Source organism: Helianthus annuus, chromosome 13 (assembly GCF_002127325.2).
Source record: "Helianthus annuus cultivar XRQ/B chromosome 13, HanXRQr2.0-SUNRISE, whole genome shotgun sequence".
Lineage (NCBI taxonomy): Eukaryota > Viridiplantae > Streptophyta > Magnoliopsida > Asterales > Asteraceae > Helianthus > Helianthus annuus.
The window spans coordinates 170007760-170024234 of NC_035445.2; the positions used below are offsets into that span (position 1 = coordinate 170007760).

Here is a 16475-nt window from a genome sequence, read left to right on the forward strand (position 1 = left end):
AGTGCCGATGCCTGCTATTTATACACGAAAATTGACAGGCTTACGGACCGTATGCCTTATCCCTTACGATCCGTAAGGGAAGCAGACATGCTTACGGACCATAAGCCTTTTTCCTTTACGGTCCGTAAGGGACACCTAAGGGTCATAGGGTTGCCACGCGTGGGAGTGGCCTGCTGAGTTGACAGATTTTTATTTTAAAATTTTGACAACGAATTATTGTGATAATCGTTGGCTAGGTTTTACCCCCTCCGAGTTTTAGGGGCCCTGATCCTGATTCCGATTGTTCTGGAAATTTTAGGGTTTATGCAAAATCACTTGGGTGTCTCAATTAGGGTTTCCTTATTGGATAATTATCATACTAAATATAAATTTTAGTGAGAGTTGTTACATTTGTGTACTGAATGGTGTTATATTTTTGTTTACTGAATGGTGTTATATTATTTTCGTAAAAACACCATGAATTGAACTATGAATTTTTTTAAAACACCATGTCATGAACATGGCTCTGATTCTGTGAATGATGCAAAAAAATAAAATGAATGATGTTATGGACGGTTATATTCCTTAAATCAAGGATTTTCTCTCTCCAAATCCTTAAATCAAGGATTACCATATTTGAATTTGTTAATGCATTTACAATCTTACCTTTTTCAATTAATTTAGATCTAATGGTTGAGATTCTTTCTTACCTTTTTCACACTTTTGATCTTTTTTACAATAACTCCACCTATATATATATATATATATAGGGGAAGGTTCATTGGGGAACACTTAAAAATTGGGGAACAGCGGGGAACCGGCTCAAACGAACTCCGATTGGACTCATTCCAGCGGCGTTGGAACCGGCTCGTCGAACCCTAACTAAGATCTTTTAACCCTAAACCCTAAATCCTAACTCCTAAACTCTAAACCCTAAAGCTAAAAAAATAAGGCTAAAACCTAAGATAAACCGTACAATCTAAACTATAAACCCTAAAAACTAAACCCTAAAGGCTAAACCCTAAGCTAAACCCTAAAGCTAAACCCTAAAGCTAAACCCTAAACCCTAAAGCTAAACCCTAAACACTAAATCTAAACCCTAAAGCTAAACCCTAAAGCTAAACCCTAAAAAAAACCCTAAAAGCCAAACCCTAATATATTTAGGGTTTAGGGGTTATGATTTAGGGTTCAGGGTTAAAAGATCCTAGTTAGGGTTCGACGAGCCGGTTCCAACGCAACTGAAATGAGTCCAATCGGAGTTCATTTGAGTCGGTTCCCCGCTGTTCCCCACTTTTTAAGTGTTCCCCAATGAACCTCACACTATATATATATATATATATATATATATATATATATATATATATATATATATATATATGTTTTTATGTAATTTATAGCTTTACCTTGATTAGATAAGTTAGTATTCCATTAGTGTTCTTGGATGTGAGCAGGGTGTTCATTATTCGGTTTCAAACCAATTAAACTTGAAGCCAAACTAAACTGCACCGAAGGCTTTTAAAACTTAGCTGAATTCAGATTCAGTTTTCGGTCAACGAATATGAATGCGGATCAATCAGATTACGTTTACGGATTTTTATTTTCTGTCACTTAGCCAATCCAATTATATCGGTAGCACGATCTTATATACTCGAACTTAATATATATATATATATATGTATATTTGTTGCTGCTTATGTAGTGAACAACCCAAAAAAACGTCCATCATCAGATAACCTTTTAAAGGAAAAGCAGTTTCAAATGTTATACAACTTAAATATCGTTGAAGGAGGAATTATAAATAAAGATTGTACAAATACGATATGTATATATTTGTTATAATTTTTTATTTATTTCATTTTTTTATTACCCAAATCCGTGTACCACGCGGGTTTTAACCTAGTAACTTATATATTACAACTAAACTTTTGTAGTGACATATCCTAGGATCTTCTGGGTGATGGAACTTATCAAAATTGGATTTATTTCATCTTCTAATTTTTATTTTTTTTTATTTCTTAACTAACAATTCCCCCAATAATTATTTACTCAAATACTTTATAATATTTAAACATAATAATGTATTAAAAACGCATTCAAAATATATATTTTATAGTATACTATATATATTGATTGTTTAACTTTTATATTAAAAATAAATAGGGTAAATTACTTTTTTAGTCCCTTTGTTTTATGGGTTTTAACTAGTTGAGTCCAAAAGCAAAAAGTTTAACGACTTAAGTCCCCAGTCCCCATAAACATTTTCTTTAACCATTTGAGTCCAAATTTCTAACCCAATTAATATTTTGTTGTTAACTTTTGTTAAATTACCAAATTACCCCTATAAAACACATAAAACACAAACACTCAAAAAGAAAAAAGAATATATTATTATTATTATTATCATTTAATTTAAAAATCATATCATCATCTTCACACACAATAGACCAAGGTGCTGTTTGTTTTTTCTGCGGGAAAAGGTCTGCAGTCTGCGGACCACATCTGTAGGCATCTACAGGAGAAGAGGTGGACCAAATGTCTGCAGTCTGCAAGGAGAAGAGGGTTTGTTTTTTTCTTCTACAAAACCACTTTTCACACACACAACACACACACTTCTGCCTCAACTCTCTCTCTCTACTCTCTCTACAATCTGCAGACCACCACCGCCCATAGCACCACCACCACCGCCTTCGTCGTTCAACCACCACCACCGCCTTCGTCTTACAACCACCACCACCGCACCACCTCCGCCATCTCGCCACCTCCATCATCTTCGTCGTTTAACCACCACCACCCCGTCGTCGTTCAACCACCACCACCACCTTTGTCGTCTCCAATTTGGGGGTTTTGTTCGATTTGGGGTTTTTCGTTCAACCACCACCACCGCCATCATCTCCGATATGTCTCTCACTCTCTCTACGGTATCTCTCTCACTTTCTCTCTCTCTCTCTCTCTCTACGGTATCTCTCTCACCGATCTCTCTCTCTTCTTTCTCACTCTCTCTCTACGGGCTCTCTTTCTACGATCTTCCCCCTCTCTCTACGGTCTCTCTCCGATGATGGTGGTGGTGATGTATCAGGTGGCGGTGGTGGCAGGGATGTGGTGGTGGAGGTGGTGGCAGGGATGTGAAGGTGGAGGTGTGGAAGAAGAGGTCTGTGCCAAGAAGAGGTTCCAAGAAGACATGACATGGGTGAATGTTTGTGTGGTGAAGAGGTCTCGGAGACCTTTTTTAATGAAAGGTCTGCGAGAAAACAAACAAGCTGCGGACTCCAAACCTCTGCGCGCGTCTGCACGACGCAGACATAAGTGGCCAGAAGTGCTTCTGGCTAAAAAACAAACACCACCCAAGTCACTCTGACCACTTTCCTCTCCCGCATGTTTACTCCAAAATGGGAAAACGCCGGCGAGCAGATTCCGATTCCGACGACGACACCACCACCACATGCCTCCCCTTCAAAACCCTCTAAAACCAGACTCCTTCATCTTATCCACCCTCAAAACCCTAACCGCCGCCACCAAATCCGCATCCACCTCCAAAACCCTAACCCTAACAGACCTCTCGACCTCTCTCTCCTCCAACTGTCGTGAAGTCAGCGACCTCCCGTTATCCTCCGTCCAAAACCGCATCCTCACCCTCGCCCTCAATCTCACCAAATCCATCCTTGCCGGTAACGGCTTCTCCTTCTCCGTCCCCTCACGCGCCGCCACGAACCAGCTCTACGTGATTTGTTTTATACCGAGGCGAAGCTGTTTCAGGACCAGAAGTAATCCGACGCCATTTTGGATGACGTGTCGTGTATTTTGGAGTGCACTCGGTCGTCGTTGAATGTTGTTGCTGCTGAAAAAGGAGTGGTTGTTGGGAGACTTGTGTTTAGTGATAATGGTGATATGATTGATTGCACAAAAATGGGGATCGGAGGTAATGATATTGTAATTTGTGTATATGGGGTAAGTCGGTTCGAAATGCTTATATGTAAACGATTTGCCTATTGTTGTGATTATTTATTCATCATAAAAATATCTATACATAAACTGTTTCCTGCATAGTGATTTGATTTTGTAGTGATGATTTGATTTGTGACATCCAACAGGTAAAGCGATTCCTCCAAACATCAATAGAGTAGGTGATATGAGTTGAATATGGTTGAAAAGATTGGGTTTGTTGATCCATTTGGTGAAGATGATGATATGATTTTTAAATTTGGTGAAGATGCTGAAAAAGGAGTGGTTGTTGGGAGACTTGTGTTTAGTGATAATGGTGATATGATTGATTGCACAAAAATGGGGATCGGAGGTAATGATATTGTAATTTATGTATTCCTAATTTGTGTAATTTGTGTATATGGGGTAAGTCGGTTCGGAATGCTTATATGTAAACGATTTGCCTATTGTTGTGATTATTTATTCATCATAAAAATATCTATACATAAACTGTTTCCTGCATAGTGATTTGATTTTGTAGTGATGATTTGATTTGTGACATCCAACAGGTAAAGCGATTCCTCCAAACATCAATAGAGTAGGTGATATGAGTTGAATATGGTTGAAAAGATTAGGTTTGTTGATCCATTTGGTGAAGATGATGATATATATGATTTTTAAATTAAATGATGATAACAAAAATAATAATAATAATAATTATATATTCTTTTTCTTTGGTCATTTAATAAAACTTAACAACAAAATTCTAACTGGGTTAGAAATTTGGACTCAAATGGTTAAAGAAAATGTTTATGGGAACTCAGGTCGTTAAACTTTTTGCTTTTGGACTCAACTAGTTAAAACCCATAAAACACAGGGACTCAAAAAAGTAATTTGCCCAAATAAATAACTTTTGTTTGTTTTGAAATAAAACTAATTGTTTTTAATATTATTATTTTTAATACAATAAAAATAACCATATGTTACAATTAATTGATAAAAATTTAGGTTGGATTGGGTTGGGTTGGGTTGTGAATGTGTTTCAAAAATTGACTTGGGTTGTGTTGGGTTGTAACTTGTGTATACGGAATAAAGAAAAATTAGTTTTTTTTATTAAAGATTGGATTAGGTTTTGAGTGTGGATAATCTAATATTAGTTTGGCCTTAAGTGACTTATATAACAAGCTGGACTCGGCCCAACTTAACCAACAATCTCCAACGTGACTCAAACGAGTTACATTTTCCAACAGCAAAGGTGAAGAATATTAGTTGAGACGGACGTGTAATACTTGTAATTACAGTTTCCATTCACTTTATCATCACCGCTCTCACTTCAACTCTGATTATCATCGATTTAATGTAAATTCGCTTAACCTAACTTTTTAATTAAATGTCATTATGTTTTTTTATGGTTTTAGTTATTTATGATGACTATTCAATATTCAATGAGCATGTGAATTGCGTAAGAATTTAATATAAATATTATACTAAAATATTCATTAAAAAATCGATGAGCTTAAATACAGCCACAATACACGGGAAAGCATGTGAATGTAAAGTAAACGTTGGCAACTTGTCATTAATTTAATCCATTAAGTATTATAAAACGTACTAACCAAGAGGTTGTCATGTGGCTGACAGCTATTCCTTACAAAAGAATTGTTAAAAAATGTCCACTAGCTAAGCAAGAACATGGATACAATCACTATAAGCAGCTGTGAGTTCTATCATTATCTACACTCTTGTCGTTCTATCAAATATCACACATACCAAATATTCTCGTTTTTCATCATCACTGTCTGTTAACAATGGCTGAAGCTGCTGCTGCTGCCCTCGTCAAAGTCATTTTTGAGAAGCTAGCCGATGAAGCCTTCAAGAGATATGCTCGTTCCCAGAATATTCACTCAGAGCTCAAGCAACTGGGGAGCACGTTGTCCCAGATCCAAGCTCTGCTTAATGATGCCTCTCACAAGGAAATCACTGATGAATCTGTCAGACTATGGCTCAATAGTCTCCAACATCTGGCTTACGATATCGATGACGTGCTCGATGATGTCGCTACTGAAGCTATGCATCGTGAGCTGACCCCGGAATCAGAAGCAAGCACCAGTATGGTAAGAAAGCTCATCCCAACTTGCTGCACAAACTTCTCACTAAGTCATAGGCTGAGTCCCAAGTTAGACAGTATTACCACCAAGTTACAACATCTACAAAAACAAAATCCTGGTTTGATTGTGAAAGGTGAAAAGCCAAAAATTAATACTAATAGAAGAAACGAAACCTCTTTGCCAGAACGTGATGTTGTTGGAAGAGAAGTTGAGACAAAGAAATTGCTCAACCAGTTGTTAGTAGGTGAATCATCTAAGGAAAACTTTAGTATCTTACCCATAGTTGGTTTGGGTGGAGTGGGAAAGACCACTCTGGCTAGAATATTGTATAACGATACGCGGGTGAAGGATCACTTTGAACTCATGGCTTGGGTTTGTGTTTCCGATGAGTTTGATGTATTCAAAATAAGTGAAACCATCTTTGAATGTGTGGCTACAGAAAACAAACAGTTCAAAGATGTAAATCAGCTTCAAATTGCTCTTAGAGAGCAATTTAAGGACAAACGATTTCTGCTAGTACTTGATGATGTGTGGAATCAAAACTATGATGATTGGGAAATACTAGTGCGTCCATTTCATTCTGGGGCTGCTGGAAGTAGGGTAATCATGACAACGCGCCAGCAGGATCTGCTTAAAAAGATAGGTTTTAATCATGTAGACAATCTCGAGAGTTTGTCGCATGAAGATGCTTTGTCTTTGTTAGCTCTACATGCATTAGATGTAGATAACTTTGATTCGCATGAAACACTTAAACCACAAGCTGAAGGTATCGTGAAAAAGTGTGGTGCTTTGCCTTTAGCTTTAAAGGCAATTGGAAGGTTACTCAGAACAAAAACCGAGGGAGAAGAATGGGATGACGTGTTGAAAAGTAAGATATGGGATTTAGAAAATGCTGATGCAATTGTTCCAGCCCTAAGGCTAAGCTACCATGATCTTCCTGCTGATTTGAAGCGCTTGTTTGCATACTGCTCTTTGTTCCCAAAGGACTTTATGTTTGACAAGGAGGAGTTGATATTACTATGGATAGCTGAAGGGTATCTGAACGAGTCAACTGCAAACAAGTCACCAGAACGCTTGGGCCATGAATATTTTGAGAAATTGCTATCAAGGTCCTTTTTTCAACCCGCACCTAGTGGCGAACCCTTTTTTGTGATGCATGATCTCATGAACGACTTGGCCACATTTGTTGCTGGAGAATATTTTTTGAGGTTTGACAATCAGACGGAGATGGCAGAGGAAGCTTTAGGCAAGTACCGACATATGTCATTTATGCGTGAGGACTATGTAGGTTTCCAGAAGTTTGAGGCATTTCCAAGAGCAAGAAGTTTGAGAACACTGTTAGCTGTATATGTTGGGGTAGAACAAAGCTGGAACAAGTTTTACATATCCAATAAAATTTTGGTTGACTTACTTCCTCAGCTAACACTGTTACGGGTTCTTTCTTTGAGCCGTTTTGACATAAATGAGGTACCGGATTCCATTTGTAGTTTGGACCACTTGAGGTATCTTAATTTGTCTCGAACAAATATCTCAAAGTTACCTGAGAATGTTGGTAATCTTTACAATTTACAAACATTGATCGTTTTTGGTTGTAAGAGCTTGAGTACATTGCCTAAAAGCTTCCTAAAGCTCAAAAAGTTGAGGCATTTTGACATCAGGGATACTCCGCATTTGAAGAAGCTGCCCTTGGGAATTGGTGAGTTAAAAAACTTACAAACTCTCCCCAAGGTCATCGTTGGAGGAGACGGTGACTTTGCAATAACCAAGCTTAAGGGATTAGAGAATTTACGTGGGGAACTTTCCATTGAAGGATTGCAGAAAGTGCAAATCCCAATGCATGCAAGGGAGGCAAACCTATCTCAGAAAAGGCTTACTAAGTTAAAGATGAAATGGGGTAATGATTCACAGAGAGGATCACTTGAGAAGGAGGTTCTTGCTGAGCTCAAGCCACACACTGATACGTTGAAACATTTTGAAGTTGAGTATTACGGGGGAGTAGAGTTTCCATGTTGGGTCGGGGATCCCACTTTTCATCAATTGGTTCATGTGTCGCTACGGGGTTGTAGAAAATGTACATCTCTACCGCTGCTTGGGCAGTTACCTGCACTTAAGGAGTTGTTGATTCAAGGAATGGATGATGTTAAAGTCATCAGTTTGGAGTTAAGTAGGACTACTGATGTTACCTTCCCTTCACTTGAAATTCTAAAGTTTGAAGATATGTCGAGTTGGGAGGTATGGTCAACCAATAGCGAGGCAATGTTTCCATGCCTTAGAGAGCTTCAAATAATCAAATGTCCCGATTTGATTGATGTCTCACTTGAAGCATTACCTTCAATAAGAGTTTTGAGGATGGAGGGATGTGGTGAAAGTGTGCTGAGAAGTCTGGTTCAGGCAGCTTCATCAACCACTAAATTGGAAATAGAATCAATTTTAGGGCTTACGGATGAGGTGTGGAGAGGTGTCATAGTGAATTTTGGGGCGGTTGAAGAGTTATTCATACAAAATTGTGATGAGATAAGATACCTATGGGAATCAGATGCAGAGGCAAGTAAAGTTCTTGTAAATTTAAAGGAATTGAAGGTAAGGGATTGTAAAAAATTGGTGAGTTTAGGAGAGAAAGAGGAGGATGAGGATAACACTGGGAGCGACCTCCTATCATCTCTAAGGATTTTGGAAGTACGTTGTTGTGAAAGTATGGAGCGTTTGTGTTGTCCAAATAGCATTGAGAGTTTAGTGATCAAGTGGTGTAGTTCAGTTATAGATGTCTCCTTCCCAAGAGCAACAACAACAACAGGTGGAGGAGGGCAGAATCTCAAGTCACTTACTACAATAAATCAATTGAGTAACTCCACTCACCTCACCTCTTTGTCAATAAGAGGTTGTGAAAACATGGAGTTATTTTCTGATCTTCATCAGCTATCAAATCTCACATCGTTGTACATACGTGACTGTGAAAACATGGAATCATTTTCTGACCTTGAGCTATCAAAGCTCACCAGGTTGAGAATAGAAGGTTGTGAAAGCATAGAGTCATTTCCTAACCTCCATCTGCCAAATCTCACAGAACTGGAGATAGAAGGTTGCAAAAACATGAAGGCATTTGGTGACCTGCAGCTACCAAATCTGATCAGTTGGAGCACAACAGATTGTGAAAATCTGGAGTCATTTCCTGACCTTCAGCTATCCAATCTCACCATGTTAAAAGTTGTGAAAATCCGTGAGTGTCCAATGATTGATGCTTCCTTTCCTCGTGGTCTTTGGCCTCCCAATTTGTGGTTCCTTGTAACAGGGGGGCTGAAAAAGCCCATCTCAGAATGGGGCTATCAGAATTTCCCTGCTTCACTTGTTGACCTAAGATTATTTCATGAACCCAATGTGAGGAATTTTAGTCAATTGTCCCCCCTTCTCCCTTCTTCTCTTACGACTTTGTTAATATTCGGATTTGATAATCTGGAATCACTTTCAACGGGACTCCAACACCTCACATCCCTTCAACATCTTTCAATTAGCATGTGCCCAAAGGTGAACGATCTACCAGAGACGCTGTTACCTTCACTTTTGAGTTTGAGAATATGGAGATGCCCAAAATTGAAAGAAAGGTGTGAAGGAAGAGGCTCCCACTACTGGCCACACATCTCTCATATCCCCTGCATTGAAATATAGACTGGAGGTACTTGTTAATTAAATACCCTCTGATTTCCATATGATAAACTGGTATTCTCAGACATCATGTGCGTGTTTTTTTTTTTTTTTTGGAATAGGATTTGTTGCTCAAAACCTAAACTTGAATTTTAATGATCACATTAATTTATATGTTGAAATCAGTTTTCGTGAGTTTAAACTATTATGTAGCTGCATCATACGTTGGAACTCATTTCACAATGTGTAGGTACTAATTTTAACTTTCGTGAGTTAAACTTGCCAACGAATTATTATTATTGTTTTGTTTGTGAGTTTTGTTGATCTTGCTTTTGTAGGTTGATAGGGTGCGATTTTAAGTTGTTAGACAGTTGATTTGTGTGATTGTTGAAGTGTTATAGTAATAGATAATGAAATTTGATTGAAGTTACTTCGAGTCTCCATTACAAAGTTGAAGATACAAATCAGAGTTTAGATCTGCATTTTGTTTACTGCGGAGTTATGATAAAAAAAACATAGCTAATTTGATTAGTTGTATTAATACTTGATATGAAGTCTGTGATTAGCTAATCAGAGTTTAGATCTGCATTTGGTTTGATTAATTTAGGCATTTTGTTTACTGCGGAGTTATTTTGCAGGAACATATCCTAAAGGATCTTCTGGGTGATGGAACATTCACAGTTGACCAGGTCATATTCAAGAACAGAGAAAAGTCTCAAGGTGTGAATTTTCAGGGTTATCTTGAGTAAAGTGCAGTAAAACTCGCGCATATAATTACCGAATCAGCTAATAACAGACAAGGTGTCGATGACATAAGTGTAAGTTCCTTTTAAGTCAACAACATTTGACTACCCCATAATATAACAAACTGGTTTTGATTATTAGTATTCATGATATAACACAGGATTTATTCATGAAAATCAGTTGGATTCAATATTCAAAGTGAAGGTCTTAAGAAATTGTCAAACATCGGACCAGAGGCTAAGTTAAAGGAAAGGGTCAAAGTGCTTGATGATGGACAAGATCATTTCTGGTAAGCTTATACTTTTTTCCCATAAAAATTATGGGTGGGTTGGATAACGAGTTAAAACAGGTTCGGGTTAATAATATTGTTGACTTTTTAGTAGGGTTGAACTGAGGCGGGTTGGAGTGTTGGACTTTGGTACAAACATTTTAGTTTTCTTTTGACCTTATGGCCAATTCATGTTTTAACTATGATTATAGAAAATATACTATTTAGAATAGTCGTCTAAACATTTTCTAAAGGAGTGTTTAAAAAGTAACATGTGTTTTGATTATGTCGTAATAACTTTAGAACCACTTGTATGGTTGTTCCTATTCTTTTGTAAGTTTTGGGGTAAAATGTAAATAAGGTTCCCCCTCCTAATATATTTTTTTATGCCTAAAAGATCACAGAATTATATTTCACACACATATTATTTATATTACACACACATTATTTGGTTGAGCCCATCTAAATATCACAGAATTATATTATGTGTCACACATATTATTTGGTTGAGACCATAGCTTATTTGTTGTATATAATTGAATTGAATATAAAATAAATAGAGGTTGGCTTCTATACAAGACGAGTCTTGTACGAAGCATATGTGAGTATTTAAGCCATTGATCTTTTAAGATCAATGGCTCAAAGTAATCCAGTGGCATTTTCGTAAATATGAGATTCAAACAATTGAAGAAACAAATAGCAAAAGGGTATTCTGGTCCTTTCCCACTTGAACTCCTTCCCCCTTGATTTTCAAACGGCTATAACTTTTTCATATGTTAATAATTTTTTTTAATCATATTGAACGTGTAATCACGTAGTGGATTTATACTGAATGTGTAATCACGTAATAAGTATTCAAAATCACGTAGTCATGTGCTGGGTATTCAAAATCACGTAATGAACTAACGGGTATTCAAAATCCTGTAATTGTTTTAAGGAAACTATAGCAATGGGGTGCTCGAATTAAAGAGAATGAAATGCTCGTTAGTACGGTGTAATTTAAAAAAAAAAAATATTAACGTATAAAAGAGTTATATCCGTTAATGGGTTAGGCCATTAATATCAAAGTGTAATGTTTGACCCTTGAAGTTTTTTAATTGCAGTTGAAGAAAGAAGATATTCTGCAAATCAACAACACACATCCAAAATACTTCATAATTGGTGGAAAGGAGGCTACATCTATTTCCATTATTTTGGTTCATTTACATGCTCTTGAAACATCCTGAGATTCAAGATATGGTTGAATAAGAAATCAAAGAAGCAGCAAACATGAGAAACAAATTCAAGATAAGCTTCATGTAACTTGGAACAAAACTCTCGCGAGTCTATCCTGCATCTCAGTGGTATGCAACTCAAATATTTAGCAATTTCTCATTCTTTAACTTAACCAAAACTTTGACTAATTAACATGGTTACTAGTAGTTGTTGGAGTCGTTCAAAATGGATCGGATTGGATCAATCCAAAGATCTTTTTGTCTAAATTTATACAAAAATAATAATTATTATTATTATTAAGTGATAGGGATACGGAGCTAATCCATGATCTAGCAGACTGCAGACTCGTATTTGGTGCAACTGGACAAATTGAAGTTATACGAGGATAAGTAATGGACAAATGTCTCAACAAGCCACACGCGTGGACAAATGCTATAGGTGAGTTTTCCCAACTCTCAGGGACCCAATTTCGTCATCTAGAGCTCCGATTTTGAAGTCAATGTTTTCCCCAATTAAGCATTTTTAATTAATTTCGCTTGGTTGTAAAAAACGGCTGGATTTTTTAACTAGATATTTATTCGTTGTTTTTTAGGCTGTCAATTTCAAGGCATCTTGGTGGTGGGATAAGACTTTGGGACCAATAGGTCTTGGGTTCGATTCCCACAAAGGGGGTTTTCCCATATTTATTGGGTTTCCTCCTGAATTGGTGTATAGGCATTATGCCTAGTGGAGATGGATATGATCGGGTGGTTCCGCTGGTGGCACGATGATACTCCAGTGGTCCGTCAGTGATCCAAATTTGCCGTTCAAAAAAAAAAATTCAAGGAACTTATAATTGATGAAGAATTAATGGAGATTACCTCTGATGGTAAGTTACCACTAATGAGGATTATGGAACTAGCCTATGATGTCATTTGACGAAGACAATCTGTTGAGAGGATGTTATACATAATTCTCACTTGTCAATTTCGTACGTCTCGACAAGAATATAGATACACGAGTTTGCATTGATATTATTATCACTTGGCCCCATAGTTTAATGTGTCAAGCAGTTGAGTGTGAAGTCGGTGCATGAACTTATGTGTGCAAATTCAGAGAATATTTGCATGTCACCCTCTTCATAGCTAGAGCGTTAGCTAGAAAACCATCTTTAAATTCAATTTTAATTTATAACTAGTTTTACATGATGTATTGAAACAATCGATTTTGATGAATACCTTGTGCTTATAGCAATTGTTCTTCTACTCTTGTTTATTGTTTTGCGCCAGTTGACGATGAAACAGTGATACCTTGCACATTGATTAACTAATATCCCGCTGCAAACTAACTCACATTGAATGTAGGGTATTAGTAAGTTTTAGCTTGATTGTGATGCACACAAATTTAATTTTCCAACAACAATGTATCCTAGAAAGATCTAATTCTCTTGGTAGTAACTCGGAAGGTATTCATGCAGTTGCAATCTCTTATAAATAGTGGATAAACAAAGTAGACATAACCTGTAAAGTTTACACAACTATTGCCCTAGGTTGTTAATAGATTTATGTAACAACTGGTGATTGCGATTTAGATGGCAAGAATGCACAGCTACTATTACGACACGATTGTTTGATAACCCTATACTAGCAACTTCAGTTGACAAATTACAATAAAAAGAAAGATTAGTAAAGAGGTAACAAAACAAAGGAAATCATAAAGTCATGCTGAATGTAAAAATGTATCAGGAGATCACAAAAACCAAACTCATATCAAGAAATTTATAATAAAAAGAAAAGAAAAAAACACATACACACTGCAAGTCAACCTTCAATCAAGAAACTAAACAAGAAACATCACAACACTTAAACTAATGTGTTCTATATTTTTGAATACCATAAAATGATACAAATCCAACCAAATAAAATTTGCTCTATTAGCCATGAATCCTACAATAATACTAATACAATAAATTACATTCGCGCGAGTTAACAAGAACACAAAGTTCTCAAAAGAAGACCCCGATGGACCACAGAAACTTGTTCATCGTGTGAGATCCCTCTTTCCTCCTTGATGCATAATCGTATACCAACAGTTGAAAATGAGATAATTTGTTTTCGGAAAGTGCAGGAGTAACAAATCAATCATGCAATCATGCGAATATATCAAAAGAAACAAGAATTCAAGAACAAGCTTACAACTTTTTGCATCAATGTGTTGTATTGCGCCTCAGTGATCACTCTTCTTTCCTGAACCATAATACTTCTCGTACCATTTAACAAACTTCCTCAACGCCAAACTCCCTTTGCGCCAAACTAACTTTCGCATGAGTAAACGGGACATCACCAATTCTAGGCAACTTCATCACACGTCTTATCGCTTTCACTTTCAAAAACTTCTCCAGAATACTAACAAGCTCCGAAACAGGCACAGGCGAAGTATTCCCTAAATTAAAAATCCTAAACTGAGCCACCCCTTTTTTCCTCCCACCACTTCCCGTACTCTTTTCAGCGGTGTCTAAAGCACCTAAACAACCCTTCATCAATATAAGTAAAATCACGCGCAGACTCAAAAATGGGAATCGATTTTCGTTTCAAGATATCTTTAGCAAAAAAAAAAAAAAGCTATATCAGGTCTACCCCATTGTCCATAAACCGTAAAGAACCTCAAACCCGTCAAAGACAACCCATAAATATGATTATACGTATGAACTATTTCTTCACCCGCTTCTTCGTTGAAGCGTATAAAATCCGTTCGATCTTCTTCCGAAAAGGGTACTTCTGTATTCAACCCATAAACAGAACTAGAAGATGCCCAAACAATTGCAGGCTGTGGATTTGCATTTTTGCATACTTCAAGAACAATAACAAAACCAACAATATTACTATGAGTATAAGATTTTGGGTTTCTGCATTGCATATCTAACACCAGCTTGAGCAGCTAAATAAATAACATGAGTAAAACGAACTACCTCAAAGAGTTTGTTCAACAAACCGGTGTCCTTTATGTCCCCTTCCACAATGAAAATCCCACTTTTTTTCCACACATGTTGACGAGCCCTTTTGAGGGTAGGACCGTAATAACTGTTAAAATTGTATAACCCTAAAACGTAGTCACCAAGGCATCTCAAGGCGGCGCTGATGTGGATTCCGACGAAACCGGCTGCTACGGTGACCAAAACAGAGTACCCTGTTTTCAATCCGATGTTGACTGATGACTTGACCATTACTCCCATCGGTATCCCTATACACACACACAACTCTCAGTTTAACCTAATCGAACAGAGAGTGAGTGGTCATGTAAAAGATAGCAGTATTAGAAAGGTAACCTAGGACACAAAAATAATTAAGGTGTTGTATATTAATAAAACAAATAGCAAAAAGTAATCTAATCTAATAAAATGAAATTATGGATATAAAAGAACCTATAGGGTTTGTATGAATAACAGCTAACAACTAACTGATGTTGAAAATAAAAAAATCAGAACATACCTACTTTTTAAACTACTTTCAAAGTGAACATTAGCAGCCTAAAATATCCAAAAGAATCACATAGATATAGTCCAATTAACAGATTAAGTGACCATTTCCAAAAGCAATCTGCATGCATGGTACGTATGATGCAACATACAAATCTACACACAGCCATCAAACTAAACTTCTACTTTATGAACAAATAACATAATTAGTTAATAAAAGCTCATAAACTTTCCTGAAAAAGAAACGGGTCAGTGGGTCACTCGTTCAAGGGTATGTGAAATTTATCCATATGTAAATATGAGTCTAGGTATATATCGACATCCATATAAGCTGTTATTTACAAACTTTTTTTTCTTTGAATCAATTAAATCAAAAACCTCGACTTTTAGGTTCAAGAACCCTAATTTAGCACTCGTCCCCAATTTGGACATGAAAAATGATCTACTGGATACTACAACATGAATGTCGATCTAGTATACAAAAGAAGCTCTGGAATACACATGAATGAAGAAAGAGGCATCTTTCATTGAGGCATTAAACCAAACACCTGGTGTGCATGTAAACTTTAATACCTAAAAATCTCTTCCAAAACAAGCAAAAACAAAACTAATAAATGTACAACAGCACAACAAACGTCCCCAATTTCACATCTGCGGAAAAAAAAAACCCTACGAACTGAACACAAAACACCCTCTAGTTCATAAATCAATCGCAAAAAAAAAAAAAAAAAAAAAAAAAAAAAAAACACGAACAAGAAATAGCAGAAATTTACAATCAAAAGCAAACCCACAAAGGGGGCAACGATTGAAATTAAAACAGCAACTAGAACTAGAACTAGAACAGAGGTATAGTTTACTTTTTGGGAGGGTGATTATGGGGAAAAGTGGTGGTTCGAACGCACGCATGCACCTAATCATTTGCAGCAGATGAATCAACTGAATCTCTCCTCCATTCCAGCAGTGTTTTTCTCATCTAAACTAATTACTAAACTCACCTGGAATGGAACAGGGAAGGGAAATTAAAGAAGACGGTGTGTCACCGACCAAGACACCCCCCTAACTTTTGACATAGGACATAAACACCTTCAAACATTTTTTAACATATAAACAAAACTCCCCCAAACTTTCACAATAAATTAATACCACCAAA

At 36.8% G+C, this 16475-nt stretch overlaps 1 protein-coding gene and 1 pseudogene across 1 annotated transcript; one reads left to right on the forward strand and one right to left on the reverse strand.

The window, feature by feature from the left end:
* The first annotated feature begins 5674 nt into the window (after window positions 1–5674).
* Window positions 5675–13115, forward strand: LOC110900168 (putative disease resistance RPP13-like protein 1). The gene is made up of 6 exons (XM_022147077.2): window positions 5675–9675; window positions 10283–10462; window positions 10549–10677; window positions 11760–11999; window positions 12173–12309; window positions 12464–13115. Exon 1 carries the CDS (start codon window positions 5706–5708, stop codon window positions 9666–9668), a length of 3963 nt encoding a protein of 1320 aa, XP_022002769.1. The 5' UTR covers window positions 5675–5705; the 3' UTR covers window positions 9669–9675; window positions 10283–10462; window positions 10549–10677; window positions 11760–11999; window positions 12173–12309; window positions 12464–13115.
* Window positions 13116–14013: 898 nt separating this feature from the next.
* On the reverse strand, window positions 14014–16351 carry LOC110900169 (annotated as a pseudogene).
* Between the last annotated feature and the right edge of the window lie 124 nt (window positions 16352–16475).